Genomic DNA, 13133 nt, shown 5'->3' with positions numbered 1-13133 from the left:
AAAAGACTGCCAAATTGGATTAAAAAAGTCCCAGTGACTAACCTTTCTATTTTTATCATTTTTAATCCTATGGTCTGAAAATGGAAGGCTGGAAGGGACATCTTAAGTCGAGACATATTAGTTAGTTTTATAGACTTCTAGTTTAGATGAACTCGAGCACATCTAAAGGACATTTAGAGAAGAATGCAGAATAGTCAATATTAAGGCAGTGGGCAAGCGACCAAGGAGCTTGCGAACAGGTGAGTGCTAACAGGGAATTTTGAGCGGGAGCTCTCCAAGTAGAGGAGAAGCAGATACAGGAGTCTTGAGGGCAGTGGGTGTTGTGTTTGGGGCTTTCTTGCTGTGTGCTGAGCTTGTGTTTGAGTGAGGGTTGGTGTGTGCGCTTTTTTGTTTGTTTGGTTTTTTTTTGTTAGAGTTCTTTGGCACTGTATGTGAAAGATAATGTAGAATCAAATGAAATAAAAATATTAAGTGAATCAACATGTTCCATAGAATCACTATGGATAGAAATTCCATGCTCCAATAATAAGAAATTAGCAGTAGAGATATATTACCGACCACCTGACCAGAACAGCGATACTGGCATAGAAATGCTGAGGGAGATTAGAGAGGCTACCAAAATAAAGAACTCTATAATAATGGGGGATTTTAATTACCCCCATATTGACTGGATAAATGTCACCTCAAGAAGAGAAGCGGAGATAAAATTTCTCAATGGCTTAAATGACTGCTTCTTGGAGCAGCTAGTGCAGGAACCCACAAGGGGAGAGGCAATTCTCGATTTAGTCCTGAGTGGAGTGCAGGATCAGGTCCAGGATATAACCATTACAGGACCGCTTGGGAATAGTGACCATAATATAATAACATTCAACATTCCTGTGGTGGGAAGAACACCTCAGCAGTCCAGCACCCTGGCATTTAATTTCAAAAAGGGTCAATTAGGCAAAAATGAGGAGGTTAGTTAAGCAGAAATTAAAAGGCACAGTGACTAGAGCCAAATCCCTGAAAGCTGCATGGAAACTTTTTAAAGACACCATAATAGAGGCCCAACTTAAATGTATTCCCCAAATTAAAAAACATAGCAAGAGACCTAAAAAAGAGTCACAGTGACTCAACCACCATGTAAAAGAAGCAGTGAGGGACAAAAAGGTATTTTTTAAGAAGTGGAAGTCCAATCCTAGTGAGATAAATAGAAAGGAACATAAACACTGTCAAATCAAGTGTAAACATGTAATAAGAAAAGCAAAAAAAGATTTTGAGGAACAGCTAGCCAAAAACTCAAAAAGAAATAACAAAATGTTTAAGTACATTAGAACCAGGAAGCTTGCTAAAAAACCTGTAGGTCCCCTAGATGATCGAGCTATAAAATGAGCAATCAAGGACGATAAAGCCATTGCGGAGAAACTAAATGATTTCTTTGCTTCAGTCTTCACGGCTGAGGACGTTGGGGAGATTCCTGAATCTGCACCGTCCTTTGTGGGTGATGAATCTGAGGAACTGTCCCGGATTGAAGTGTCATTAGAGGAGGTTTTGGAACAAATAGAAAAACTTAATGTTAACAAATCTCCGGGACCGGATGGCATTCATCTAAGGGTTCTAAAAGAACTAAAATGGGAAATTGCTGAGCTATTATCTGTGGTTTGTAACCTATCCTTTAAATCGGCTTCCGTACCTAATGACTGGAAGGTAGCCAACGTGACACCAATATTTAAAAAGGGTTCTAGAGGCGATCCTGGCAATTACAGACCGGTAAGTCTAACTTCAGTACCGGGCAAATTAGTCGAAACAATAGTAAAGAATAAAATTGCGAAGCATGTAGAAGAACATAATTTGTTGGACAAAAGTCAACATGGTTTCTGTAAAGGGAAATCCTGTCTTACTAATCTGCTAGAGTTCTTTGAAGGGGTTAACAAACATGCGGACAAGGGGATCCAGTAGATATACAGGCAGTCCCCGACTTACGTGGATCCGACTTACGTCGGATCCCTAGATACGAGCGGGGTGAGGCAACTCCCGCACATGCGCAGCAGCATTCCCGGGGCTCGCTCACCTGGGTCCTAGGATCCTCCTCCTCCTCGGGCCGGCTCCGACTGGGGTTCCGCAGATCTGCCGGGCAGAGGAAAAGTGCCTCCCCATGCCCGCTGCCCCCCCTCACCCCCCTGCCAGCAACAGACTGCCCCCTCCCCTGAGCAACAGGCTGCCGAACAGACAAAAGCAGCCTCTCTGCCCCTCCTCCCCTCTATACATGCCGGGCTCCCGGAGCGCAGCAGCGTCCCCGGGGCTCGCTCACCTGGGTCCTAGAATCCACCACCTCCTCCTCTTCGGCCGGCTCCAACTGGCCTCTGCCTGCAGCAGCTGGCCACAGGGACAGGGATCCCACAGAGCTGCCGGGCAGAGGAAAAGTGCCTCCCCACGCCCGCTGCCCCCCCCCCCCCGCGGCCTCGCATCCTGCACGCCTCCCCCCTCCTCCCCGCCAGCAACAGGCTGCCCCCTCCCCTGAGCAACAGGCTGCCGAACAGCAGACAAAAGCAGCCTCTCCGCCCCTCCTCCCCCTATACATGCTGGGCTCCCTGGGCAAACAAAGACTCCACCAAAACAAACAAAGTGCTGGCCTCATTGTGTTAGCAAAAAAAGGACCCTCCTCCTAGAACCCTGGGTGGTGTGTGGAAATAAAGCTATTAGCTCAAAGCATGGTGCAGAGCTGTTTGGTATTTGATGAGTTACTCCTTTAGTCCTGAGTTTGTCACAGGGACAGAAATAGATGTGAAATCTTCTGAACAGGGAAACAGACAGCAAAACAAACATTAGAGGGGAGTTAACCTTTCCCTATGCTATCCAAAACTAAAAAAAAATGTTTGGCTAGAGTTTCCCCTACAATATGTACCAGTTCCGACTTACATACAAATTCAACTTAAGAACAAACCTACAGTCCCTATCTTGTACGTAACCCGGGGACTGCCTGTAGTATACTTGGATTTTCAGAAAGCCTTTGACAAGGTCCCTCACCAAAGGCTCTTGTGTAAATTACATGGCCATGGGATAAGAGGGAAGGTCCTTTCTTGGATTGAGAACCGGTTAAAAGACAGGAAACAAAGGGTAGGAATAAATGGTAAATTTTCAGATTGGAGAGGGGTAACTAGTGGTGTCCCCCAAGGGTCAGTCCTGGGACCAATCCTTTTCAACTTATTCATAAATGATCTGGAGAAAGGGGTAAACAGTGAGGTGGTAAAGTTTGCAGATGATACCAAACTGTTTAGGATAGTCAAGACAGAAGCAGACTGTGAGGGACTCCAAGAAGATCTCACCAAACTGAGTGATTGGGCAACAAAATGGCAAATTAAATTTAATGTGACTAAGTGTAAAGTAATGCACATCGTGGAAAAATAACCCCAACTATATGTACAGTATGATGGGGGCTAATTTGGCTACGACAAATCAGGAAAGAGATCTTGGCGTTATCGTGGACAGTTCTCTGAAAACTTCCACACAGAGTGCAGCATCAGTCAAAAAGGCAAATAGGATGCTAGGAATTATTAGAAAAGGGATAGAAAATAAGACCCAGAATATCTTACTGCCCCTGTATAAAACTATGGTACGCCCACATCTTGAATACTGTATACAGATGTGGTCTCCTCACCTCAAAAAAGATATTTTGGCCTTGGAAAGGGTTCAGAAAAGGGCAACTAAAATGATTAGGGGTTTGGAACGGGTCCCATATGAGGAGAGGCTAAAGAGACTGGGACTTTTCAGTTTAGAAAAGAGGAGACTGAGGGGGGATATGATAGAGGTCTATAAAATCCTGAGTGGTGTGGAGAGGGCCGATAAAGAAAAGTTATTTATTAGTTCCCTAAATAGAAGAACTAGAGGACACCAAATGAAATTAATGGGTAGCAGGTTTAAAACTAATAAAAGAAAGCTCTTCACCACACAGTGTGTTGTCAACCTGTGGAACTCCTTGCCAGAGGAGGCTGTGAAGGCTAGGACTATAATAGAGTTTAAAGAGAAGCTGGATAAATTCATGGAGGTTAGGTCCATAAAAGGCTATTAGCCAGGGGATAAAATGGTGTCCTTGGCCTCTGTTTCAGAGGCTGGAGAGGGATGGCAGGAGACAAATCGCTTGATCATTGTCTTCGGTCCACCCTTTCTGGGGCACCTGGTGCTGGACACTGTCGGTAGACAGGATACTGGGCTAGATGGATCTTTGGTCTGACCCAGTACGGCCGTTCTTATGTTCTTATTTATTTATTTATTTTCCCATGTGTTTGAGAGTGAGGCTTTTTTTTCCCCCACACCTCCCCCTCCCCTTGATGGAGTTTGTGCTGTGATTGGCTTCTAATTAAAGTTTGAATTCTAGAAGCCTCTGCTGATTAGCTGAGCCTTGGTAGGGGGAGGGGCTTTATAAGGCAGTGGGCAAGTGACCAAGGAGCTTGCGAACAGGTGAGTGCTAACAGGGAGTTGTGAGAAGGAGTTGGGAAAGGCGGGAGGTTCTCTTGCCTTTCTTTTTAAATACCTTTTCCAGGACAGCAGCGATGGTTGGTAATGGGTCTGCTGTTGATACCTGCACAGCGTGTGCCATGTTTGTCTTCCTCCCGGAAGAAAGACAAGTCTGCACCAAGTGCAAGCTGGTCGACATTTTGGAAGAAAAAATTAGAGGACTGGAGGCCCAAGTGTCGACCCTACGCTTGATCAGAGAGGATGAACACTTCCTCGATGGAAGGCAGCATTTAATCCTTCAAGCACGGCAGGCAGAAGAGCCAGAGAGGGCAGTACGTGACCAAGAAGAGAATTGGCAGCATGTAACTTCTAGAAGGGGAAAAAGGCCAGCACGGGAATCCCCCGATGCTATAGAGGTAAGCATTCGCTTTCAAGCTCTCTCCATAGGCTCTGCAGTGCTGAAAGCTCTGGAAGGGACCTCACAAGCAAGAAACCAGAAGGGAACACCATCTACTGGAAGGCATGGGATGCGTAGTTCTTTGGATGGGGGTTCCACGGCCACCACTCCCAAAAGGAAACGACGGGTGGTGATGGCTAGGGACTCCCTCCTAAGAGGGACTGAGCCACCCCTCTGCTGTCCGGACCTGGAATCTCGAGAGGTGTGCTGCTTACCGGGAGCTCGCATTCAGGATGTCACTAAGAGGCTTACCAAGCTGATCAAACCTTCGAATCGCTACCCCTTCCTGCTTCTCCACGTGGGAACTAATGATACGGACAAGAATGATCTTGAGCGTGTTACTGTGGATTATGTAGCGCTAGGAAGAAGGATCCAAGAATTTGGAGCGCAAGTGGTATTCTCTTCCATCCTCCCTGTTGAAGGGAAAGGACTGGGCAGGGATCGTCGAATTCAGGACGTAAATGCGTGCTGGGCAGGAGGTGTCGCAGAGAGGACTTTAGTTTCTTCGACCATGGGACTCTGTTCCGGGCGCAAGGATTGTTAGGAAGAGATGGGATCCACCTAACAAAGAGTGGAAGGAGCATCTTCGTGGGCAGGCTTTCAAACCTAATGAGGAGGGCTTTAAACTAGATTCGTCGGGGGACGGTGACCAAAACCCTGAGGGGAGTGGGAAAGTCTGATACCGGGAAGAAATGCAGAGAGGAAGGGGCAAGAAAGGAGGACCCACGTTTCGAATGGAGAAGATAGGACGATCAACTGGTTACCTGAAGTGGTTGTACACTAATGCGAGAAGCCTGGGCAACAAACAAGAAGATCTGGAGGCCCTGGCCCAGTCCAAGAAATATGATTTAATTGGGATAACAGAGACTTGGTGGGATGACTCATGACTGGAGCGCTGTCATGGAAGGGTATAGACTGTTCTGGATCAATAGGCAGGGGAGAAAAGGAGGAGGAGTTGCACTATATGTAAGAGAGCACTACGATTGCTCTGAACTCCAGTATAAAGAGGGAGAAAAACCTGTTGAGAGTCTATGGGTTAAGTTTAAAGGAACAAACAGCAGCATTAATGTTGTGGTTGGTGTTTGTTACAGGCCACCGAATCAGGTGGATGAGGTAGATGAGGCTTTATTCGGACAACTGAGCGAAGCTTCCAGATCGTAGGCCCTGGTTCTCATGGGGGACTTTAATCACCCTGACATCTGCTGGGAAACCAATATGGCAGTACACAGGCAATCCAGGAAGTTTTTGGAGAATATTGGGGATAATTTCTTGACACAGGTGCTGAAGGATCCGACCAGGGGCTGTGCGCAGCTTGACCGTCTGCTCACAAACAGGGAGGAACTAATAGGGGAAGTGGAGGTGGGTGACAACCTGGGAAGCAGTGGTCATGAGATGGTAGATTTCAGGATCCTGACCAAAAGAAGAAAAGAGAGTAGTAAAATACACACCTTGGACTTCAAAAAGCAGATTTTGACACCCTCCGAGATCTGATGGGCAGAATCCCCTGGGATGTTAACATGAAGGGGAAAGGAGTCCAGGACAGCTGGCAGTATTTTCAAGAAGCCTTATTGAAGGCACAGAAAGAAACCATCCTGACACGTAACAAGAGAGGCAAACATGGTAGGAGACCGGATTGGCTTACAGGGGAAATCCTTGGTGAACTTAAGCATAAAAAGGAAGCTTACAAAGAGTGGAAACGTGGACAAATGACCAGGGAGGAGTTTAAAGGTATAGCTCGAGAATGCCGGGGGGTTATCAGGAAGGCGAAAGCGCAAATGGAATTGCGACTAAGGATGTGAAGGATAACAAGAAAGGTTAACAAGCCTGTAGAAACAAGAAGGTGATCAGAGAGGGTGTGCGGCCCCTAATGGATGAAGGAGGTAACCTAGTGACAGATGTGGGGAAAGCTGAAGTACTCAATGCTTTCTTCGCCTCTGTATTCACGGACAAGTTCAGCTCCTGGACTTCTGCGCCAAGTGACGCAAGATGGGACGAAGATGGACAGCCCGTGGTGGGTAAAGAACAGGTTAGGAACTATTTAGAAAAGCTTAACGTACATAAATCCTGGGTCCGGACTTAGAGCATCTGAGGGTACTGAGGGAGTTGGCAAATGTCATTGTGGAGCCCTTGGCTATTATCTGTGAAAAGTGGTGGAGATCGGGAGAAATCCCGGATGACTGGAAAAAGGCAAATGTAGTGCCCATCTTCAAAAAAGGGAAGAAGGATGATCCAGGGAACTATAGGCTTACCTCGGTTCCTGGAAAAATCATGGAAGGGATCCTTAAGGAATCGATATTGAGGCACTTGGATGAGAGGAAAGTGATTAGGAATAGTCAGCATGGATTCACAAAGGGCAAGTCGTGCCTGACCAATCTGATTATAATACTAACTCAACCTGTGGATTTTCTGTGTAGTGACTTTATATCCTCTTTACTGTTTTTACATTTAGTGTATATAGGTTTTCTCTTTTTATTATTATTTTTAAAGTGGGAATCATCAGATTTTGTGGAGCCTGATGGGTGGCTAAAGAATTAATATTACCGATACCAAGCATGTGAGATTTGATTAAGTGAAAAATGAAATGTATTTTTATTATGTTTCTTTTTTTAACACCTATTTATTTGAGAGGGGGCGGAATCTTTAAGGATTCAAGACATGTTTCTTTTTATTTAATGTGTAGCCTTTTATTCTATTGATAGTTCATCATATTTCCCTGGGTTCCACTCTGGCAGTTACAATCTTAAGTTCAACAGAGTTGTCTGCTGATTCTAGATCTGGAGCCCTGAGACACACAAATTTGTAAGCAATGACACACAAATCACAAGAGCATTTGTTTGCTGCTTGAACCTCTATAGTCTGGCACACTCTGGACCTGAGTGGTGCCAAACCACACGAGGTCAGTGTTGTGTAGCAGCATTACCTACACTTCCACTGCTTACTGGATTCTTAGAAGACATTTAAGGGAAAATTATTTAGGGAAAAATTAGAGCTAAATAATAGCACAGAACATTGAGAGCCAGGACTGGTGGCTGTAAAAATAATGTTACTGCAGGAAACTTGGCCACATCCATGATAAGAGGACATCTGGCTAACTAAAATCATGCCAGACCATGGAAGTTACTGTCAGACCACGGAAGTTACTGTATCAGAGTGCTGGATTAGAGAAATTCAACCTGGACTAGTTTTATTAAAGTTGCCAATAAAATCATAAAAGCAACAGCATATCTAATTTCCCTACAAGATATGTTCTAGGCACTAACACGGCTACATTTCTATCACTATTCTAGGCACTAGTATGACTACAGACATACTCACATCCTCCAACATGGTGTTAATCTGTCGACCCTCACATGGATTGATTGTCAATATGGGAGTGGCTCCTGCTGGAGTCTCCCATGGGAAACTCAGTTTGCCTATTCTAGGTACCCCCTTTTAGACATGATTCTGTCTACACCTACACTCAGCGCATGCACATGCCGTCATCATCCTTCCTTATCGGTCTGTATCCCCTGGGGACTTGAAGGGTCCCAAATTATATAGGCTGTATGGCAGGGATGGGAAACCTTAGGCCTGGGGCCAGACACAGCCCCCAGCTCGCCTGGATCCAGCCCCCGAGGCTCAGCATTGAGGAGCCCACGCTGGTGCTCCAGGACCCCACCTGCAGGACTGGAGCACACAAAACATACTTGCCTGGAGCTCCCAGGCTCTGGTGTGCTAGAAGAATGTGGGGAGTGACTTTCTCTTTCTCAGTCAGGGACTTCTCACATTGCTTCTCACTTGTGTGTGGCCCCCAACTGATTTTTCTGTGGATCGGCAGATTCCAACCCAAAACAGGTTCCACACCCCTATTGTAAGGATTGTCGTCCTACCATCATCCTGTGGTTAAGACACATGTTATACATGCATTTTATTATTACTAGGGGTGTAAAAAAATCCTCAGTGGGGGCTGTTCTACAAGTAGCGAAGGCAATCAATACCGTTGTGTGGCAGAGTAATGACTCTGGGAAACATGGATGCTACAGCGGATGGCTTTGCCACTATGGGATTCCCTAACAGAACACACATCCCCATCTTGGTACCCAGCCATCTTGCCATGGAGTACATAAACCACAAGGGACATGTCTCAATGGTGCTGCAAGCACTGGTGGATCACAAGGGCCATTTCACCAACATCTCCAGAAACTTATTCCTTCATTCTCTTTGCTCATTGAATGTCTTTGCTTTTCCATTTTTATCTGTGGCTGTATGCAAGACTGACATCTGGCAGGGCCAGGGGAGTACACAGCAAGCTGCCTGCTATAACAAAAAGTTACAAGGGTACACGTTGTGAAGCCTAAAACCTAATCTGTTAACATACAGCGAAGGTGTCTCTAAAGACAATGGAGATAACTTTGGCCTTGCACAGAACATATGCTTCAAAGCAGCCACTGTACAGAAGGTACACAGAGTTCTGAAGGGAACATCTGGACTCACGCGTTTGGAGGCAGACATGTTAAGGGACCTGCCAAGGCACTCTCCTGTGGATGGGAGGAGGGACGGGGGGGGGGAGGCAAGGCGGTGACTCACATGGCTTCCCTCCTCTGTCCGTGCCACACCCTGCTTCCTGAGAGTGCTACTTTCCCATCCCACAGAAGCCTGTGGTTGGGAGGACAGAAGGGAGGGAGGAAGGGAATGCCACAGACCTTACCCCACTTGCAGCAAGAAGAAGATTGTGACCTCACTAGAAGCCCCGCTCCCCCCCCCCCCCCCACACACACACACTCTCCCTCGTCTTCCTATGATCAGTGCTTAACTGAGAGACATCCTGGGATGAGGGGATTGGCTCCAAAGTGGTGAAAAGTTCTTGGCTCTTGCTGTTCTCCTTGTCCTCCTCCCACCATGCTGTTCTCCATGCTTTCCACCCCCATGGAGAGTCTTGGGCAGACTCCATGGTCTGGCTTGGGAAGCTGGTCAGTTCTCTCCCCTCCCGCCCCCCTGCCACGATTCCATGCAACTGAGCAAAAAGATGCAATATAAAATAGGTATATTTTATAATGCAAATAGATCAAAAGCTTAGTTTGAAATTTAATTTTTTAAATTAAATCAGACAAATGGCCATCTTGATTGTCTAGTGGGCATCTTAATTGCCTCATGACTAGATAACTCAAGAAATCTGAGACTTTCAGGTTTTAGTTTTTGGAGTGGCATTTCTGATTTAATGTAACAGCCATGTTTTTAAAATACACCTTTACAAAACATTTTAAAGTCTCTCAGACTCAATGCAGTTAGCTCACTAAGCAATAAAATCAGCACTGCAAAAGACCTATTACGGATATATTGCAGAATGTCCTATCAGTTGTGTGTTATATAGGTTTTAGAAGGCAGCCTGGTTTCCTATTTAAATTATGGCCTCCATGATCTGAGACAGGAACTCTCTTCTTTGGAAATACTATTTGATCTGAGGAAGTGGGTCTGGCCCACGAAAGCTCATCATCTAATAAACCATCTTGTTAGTCTTTAAAGTGCTACATTGTCCTGCATTTTGCTTCAGCTACCCCAGACTAACACGGCTACATTTCTATCACTATTCAAAAATGGGGGACACTTGAAATGTATGTAGAAAATTAGCTGATGATTAGTGAATATCTGAGGTAATAGATAATATCTTGGATTCTATTATTTATTTTAGAGCAGCTGAGTATCTTTTACTTAAAAAAGAGGGATCTCAGAGCAGGTAGATATTGCAACTGGCAAGTCTGAATCAACTTTAATGGATGAAAGTCCATTCTTGGGTCCATAGATTCTACAGATAGGGAGTCTGGCATTTCCTCTGTAGGAAGTTTCTGCCTTATCTATTGTGATCCTGCCAAATGAGACATTACTGTAGATAGCAAATCAAATCCGTGCTAGCTGTGGTAGATAATGGAAGACTGATCATCTAAAAAAGTAAGCTTGAAACATATCTACAACTTCAAAAAAAAATTCAGATTGCTGAAGTTAGCAAAAGAGCTTAAGATGCAGAGACCTTTTTATCCTTGCTTTTTTAGTTAAACTCGATATTGATATTTTTTGTAAGTTTACGCAATAAATTAACAGTTGTGGCTAGTGGACAGCAAAAGCTTTGTTTCCTTAAGCTGTTTTGGTAGTTCGCTTCAATTTTAAACTGCAACATCACTTCTGTTTTAGACATGTGCTGGTAACCAGGCACAACCAATTGTGTGAGATTTTTATGATGAACTTTTATGATTTTTTTTTTTTCTGTTAGGACTCAGGCTTCATTTCCCCCCCCCCCCCCCCTTTAAATAAAATAATTTTACTAAAGAGCAGAATTATACAGCTTTGTGTTTGTTAGTGTTGCTTTGCTTTCACTAAAGAGATGTCTAAGTTCTGCCTTTTAGAAACTATTACTTGAAAAATAACTTAAACCCTTTGTCTATGAAGCTGCAGGAAATCTACTTAGCTGAAGAAGCTTTATCTTAGAGCAAAGGAGATTTGTCTTATAGCAGTGAACAACCCTGTCCTGCATTAAATGTTTTATTAGTAGAAGGGGAACAAGTATATAGCAATAGATGAGAACTGTGAGTTACCAAAACAGTGAATTACTGTCTTTGTAAAGAATTGGGAGGGGATGGGGGGGAGGGAAGGGAGCATGTTTCATTTTATGCAGCTCTTTGCATTTAAGGTACACATTATGATACATGTTCCATGTCTTTGATTTCTAGATGATGGCTGATCTAAGAGGAACCATCACGTGAAGCTTGCACAGTATATTATATTCGTAGACCAAGAATATAACCCGTCTGTAGAAGTGATTTAAGAAAACCAGAGTAATTAATGCCTGAGTAGCTTGATGGCTTTCACTTCAAACCAAAGCCATTCTTCAACCAAAGCAAGAAAGGAACCATGCACAACCTGATCACAGAATGCCATTCTTAAAAAACTGAAGTGTGAAGAAAACCTCATGAATATCAACCACGGAGATCTGGAGAGCATCACTGGTAAGTTAGAAGGGCAACTCCAATCTGAAATGCTAATTCTTGGAGTATTTTCAGTGTGGCTAGCCTGGAAACCCTCATCTCAGCTTGAAATTGTATGCATTACTTATCCATCAGTGCACATGAACAAGAATGTTAGATCTTTCATAAACTAAATTAATTCATTTCCCCTTGCTCCAAACCATCAGTTTTTATTTTTCTCATCACATACACATTTTCTGCAATAGATAAATGTGTTCTTATCTGGAACAGAATGAATTAGAATTGGAGACTTTTTTTTGGTAGAAGTGGTTGGAATTGACAGAAAAAGAAAGATGCCACTTCAAATGTGATAGTGGAAGCCTTAACAATATGCTATATTTTTAGATAAAAAGCCTGACAGTAATCCGGGCTGCTGTTGCCTCTCCCTTCCCATCATGGTGAGTGGAGAATTGTGGCCAAATTCTTTCCTTCCTCCTGGACCTTTCTACTGTAATTTATCCAGACTCTCCTGCATTCTGTGACTTGTTAATATTTGTAACCTGAAGGAGGTTGTGCCTCAAAAATGCCAGAGTTCATTGATCTAGCTTTGAGGTTTCTAAAGAATGCATATTAAGGTACAAATGCAGCACTTTAGGGGACAGCTTGTGGGGTGTTAACCAACTTGTGGTGCTTAAGAAGACAAGGTAAGTACAACCACAGAAGATAATGCAACCTAAAGCAGGTAAAATACAACATGGAAATTAGGAGAGCTAAGTGGTGGACTTGGAGAACTAATAACCAGATACTTAACTTTTAATTGTTTTTGTATGTCAGAGCTAGGAAGCCTTTGAGAATCAATGAGTCTGCTAGATTTACTATAAGTAAAGGGGTCAATTAAGGAGAGTGAGGATATTGCAAATACCAATATTAAAAAAAAAATCAAGCTACTAGTGCAAATTCAAGCTACAAGTGCTAATTTGCACAATTATCCTTATGTAATCTCTGTTATGCAGAGCAATTCTTTTCAAACTTTTTCTCTGGGTGGGTTTTAAAAATAGCTTTAATGGTAATGTTCATGCTTTGATTTCATGTCACTTATTCATCTTTAGATGTCTGCTCCAATGAGGACCTTCCAGAAGTAGAACTGGTGAACATGCTGGAAGAGCAACTACCACAATATAAGCTACGAGTGGACACTTTGTATCCATATGACAGGCAAGACTGGCTCCAGTCCCCTATTTGCTCTAGCCATGCCTCCAAAACCGTCTCTCCTGTTCTTGCTGAAGAGACCTTCCGTTACATGAGTG

The 13133-nt window shown here is 44.0% G+C and overlaps 1 protein-coding gene across 3 annotated transcripts in view; it reads left to right on the top strand.

The window, feature by feature from the left end:
* TRAK2 (trafficking kinesin protein 2) overlaps positions 1 to 13133 on the top strand; it is a 72585-nt gene that overhangs the window by 18416 nt on the left and 41036 nt on the right. For all 3 annotated transcript variants that reach the window (XM_075933871.1, XM_075933873.1, XM_075933872.1), the window contains exons 2-3: positions 11593 to 11868; positions 12936 to 13130. In XM_075933871.1, coding sequence (XP_075789986.1) covers positions 11832 to 11868; positions 12936 to 13130 — 232 coding nt within the window. In that variant the 5' untranslated portion in view covers positions 11593 to 11831. The remainder of the gene's footprint in view (positions 1 to 11592; positions 11869 to 12935; positions 13131 to 13133) is intronic.

The sequence above is a fragment of the Pelodiscus sinensis genome, chromosome 7 (assembly GCF_049634645.1).
Source record: "Pelodiscus sinensis isolate JC-2024 chromosome 7, ASM4963464v1, whole genome shotgun sequence".
Classification (NCBI taxonomy): Eukaryota; Metazoa; Chordata; order Testudines; family Trionychidae; genus Pelodiscus; species Pelodiscus sinensis.
This window is presented reverse-complemented; position numbering and strand designations above follow the sequence as displayed.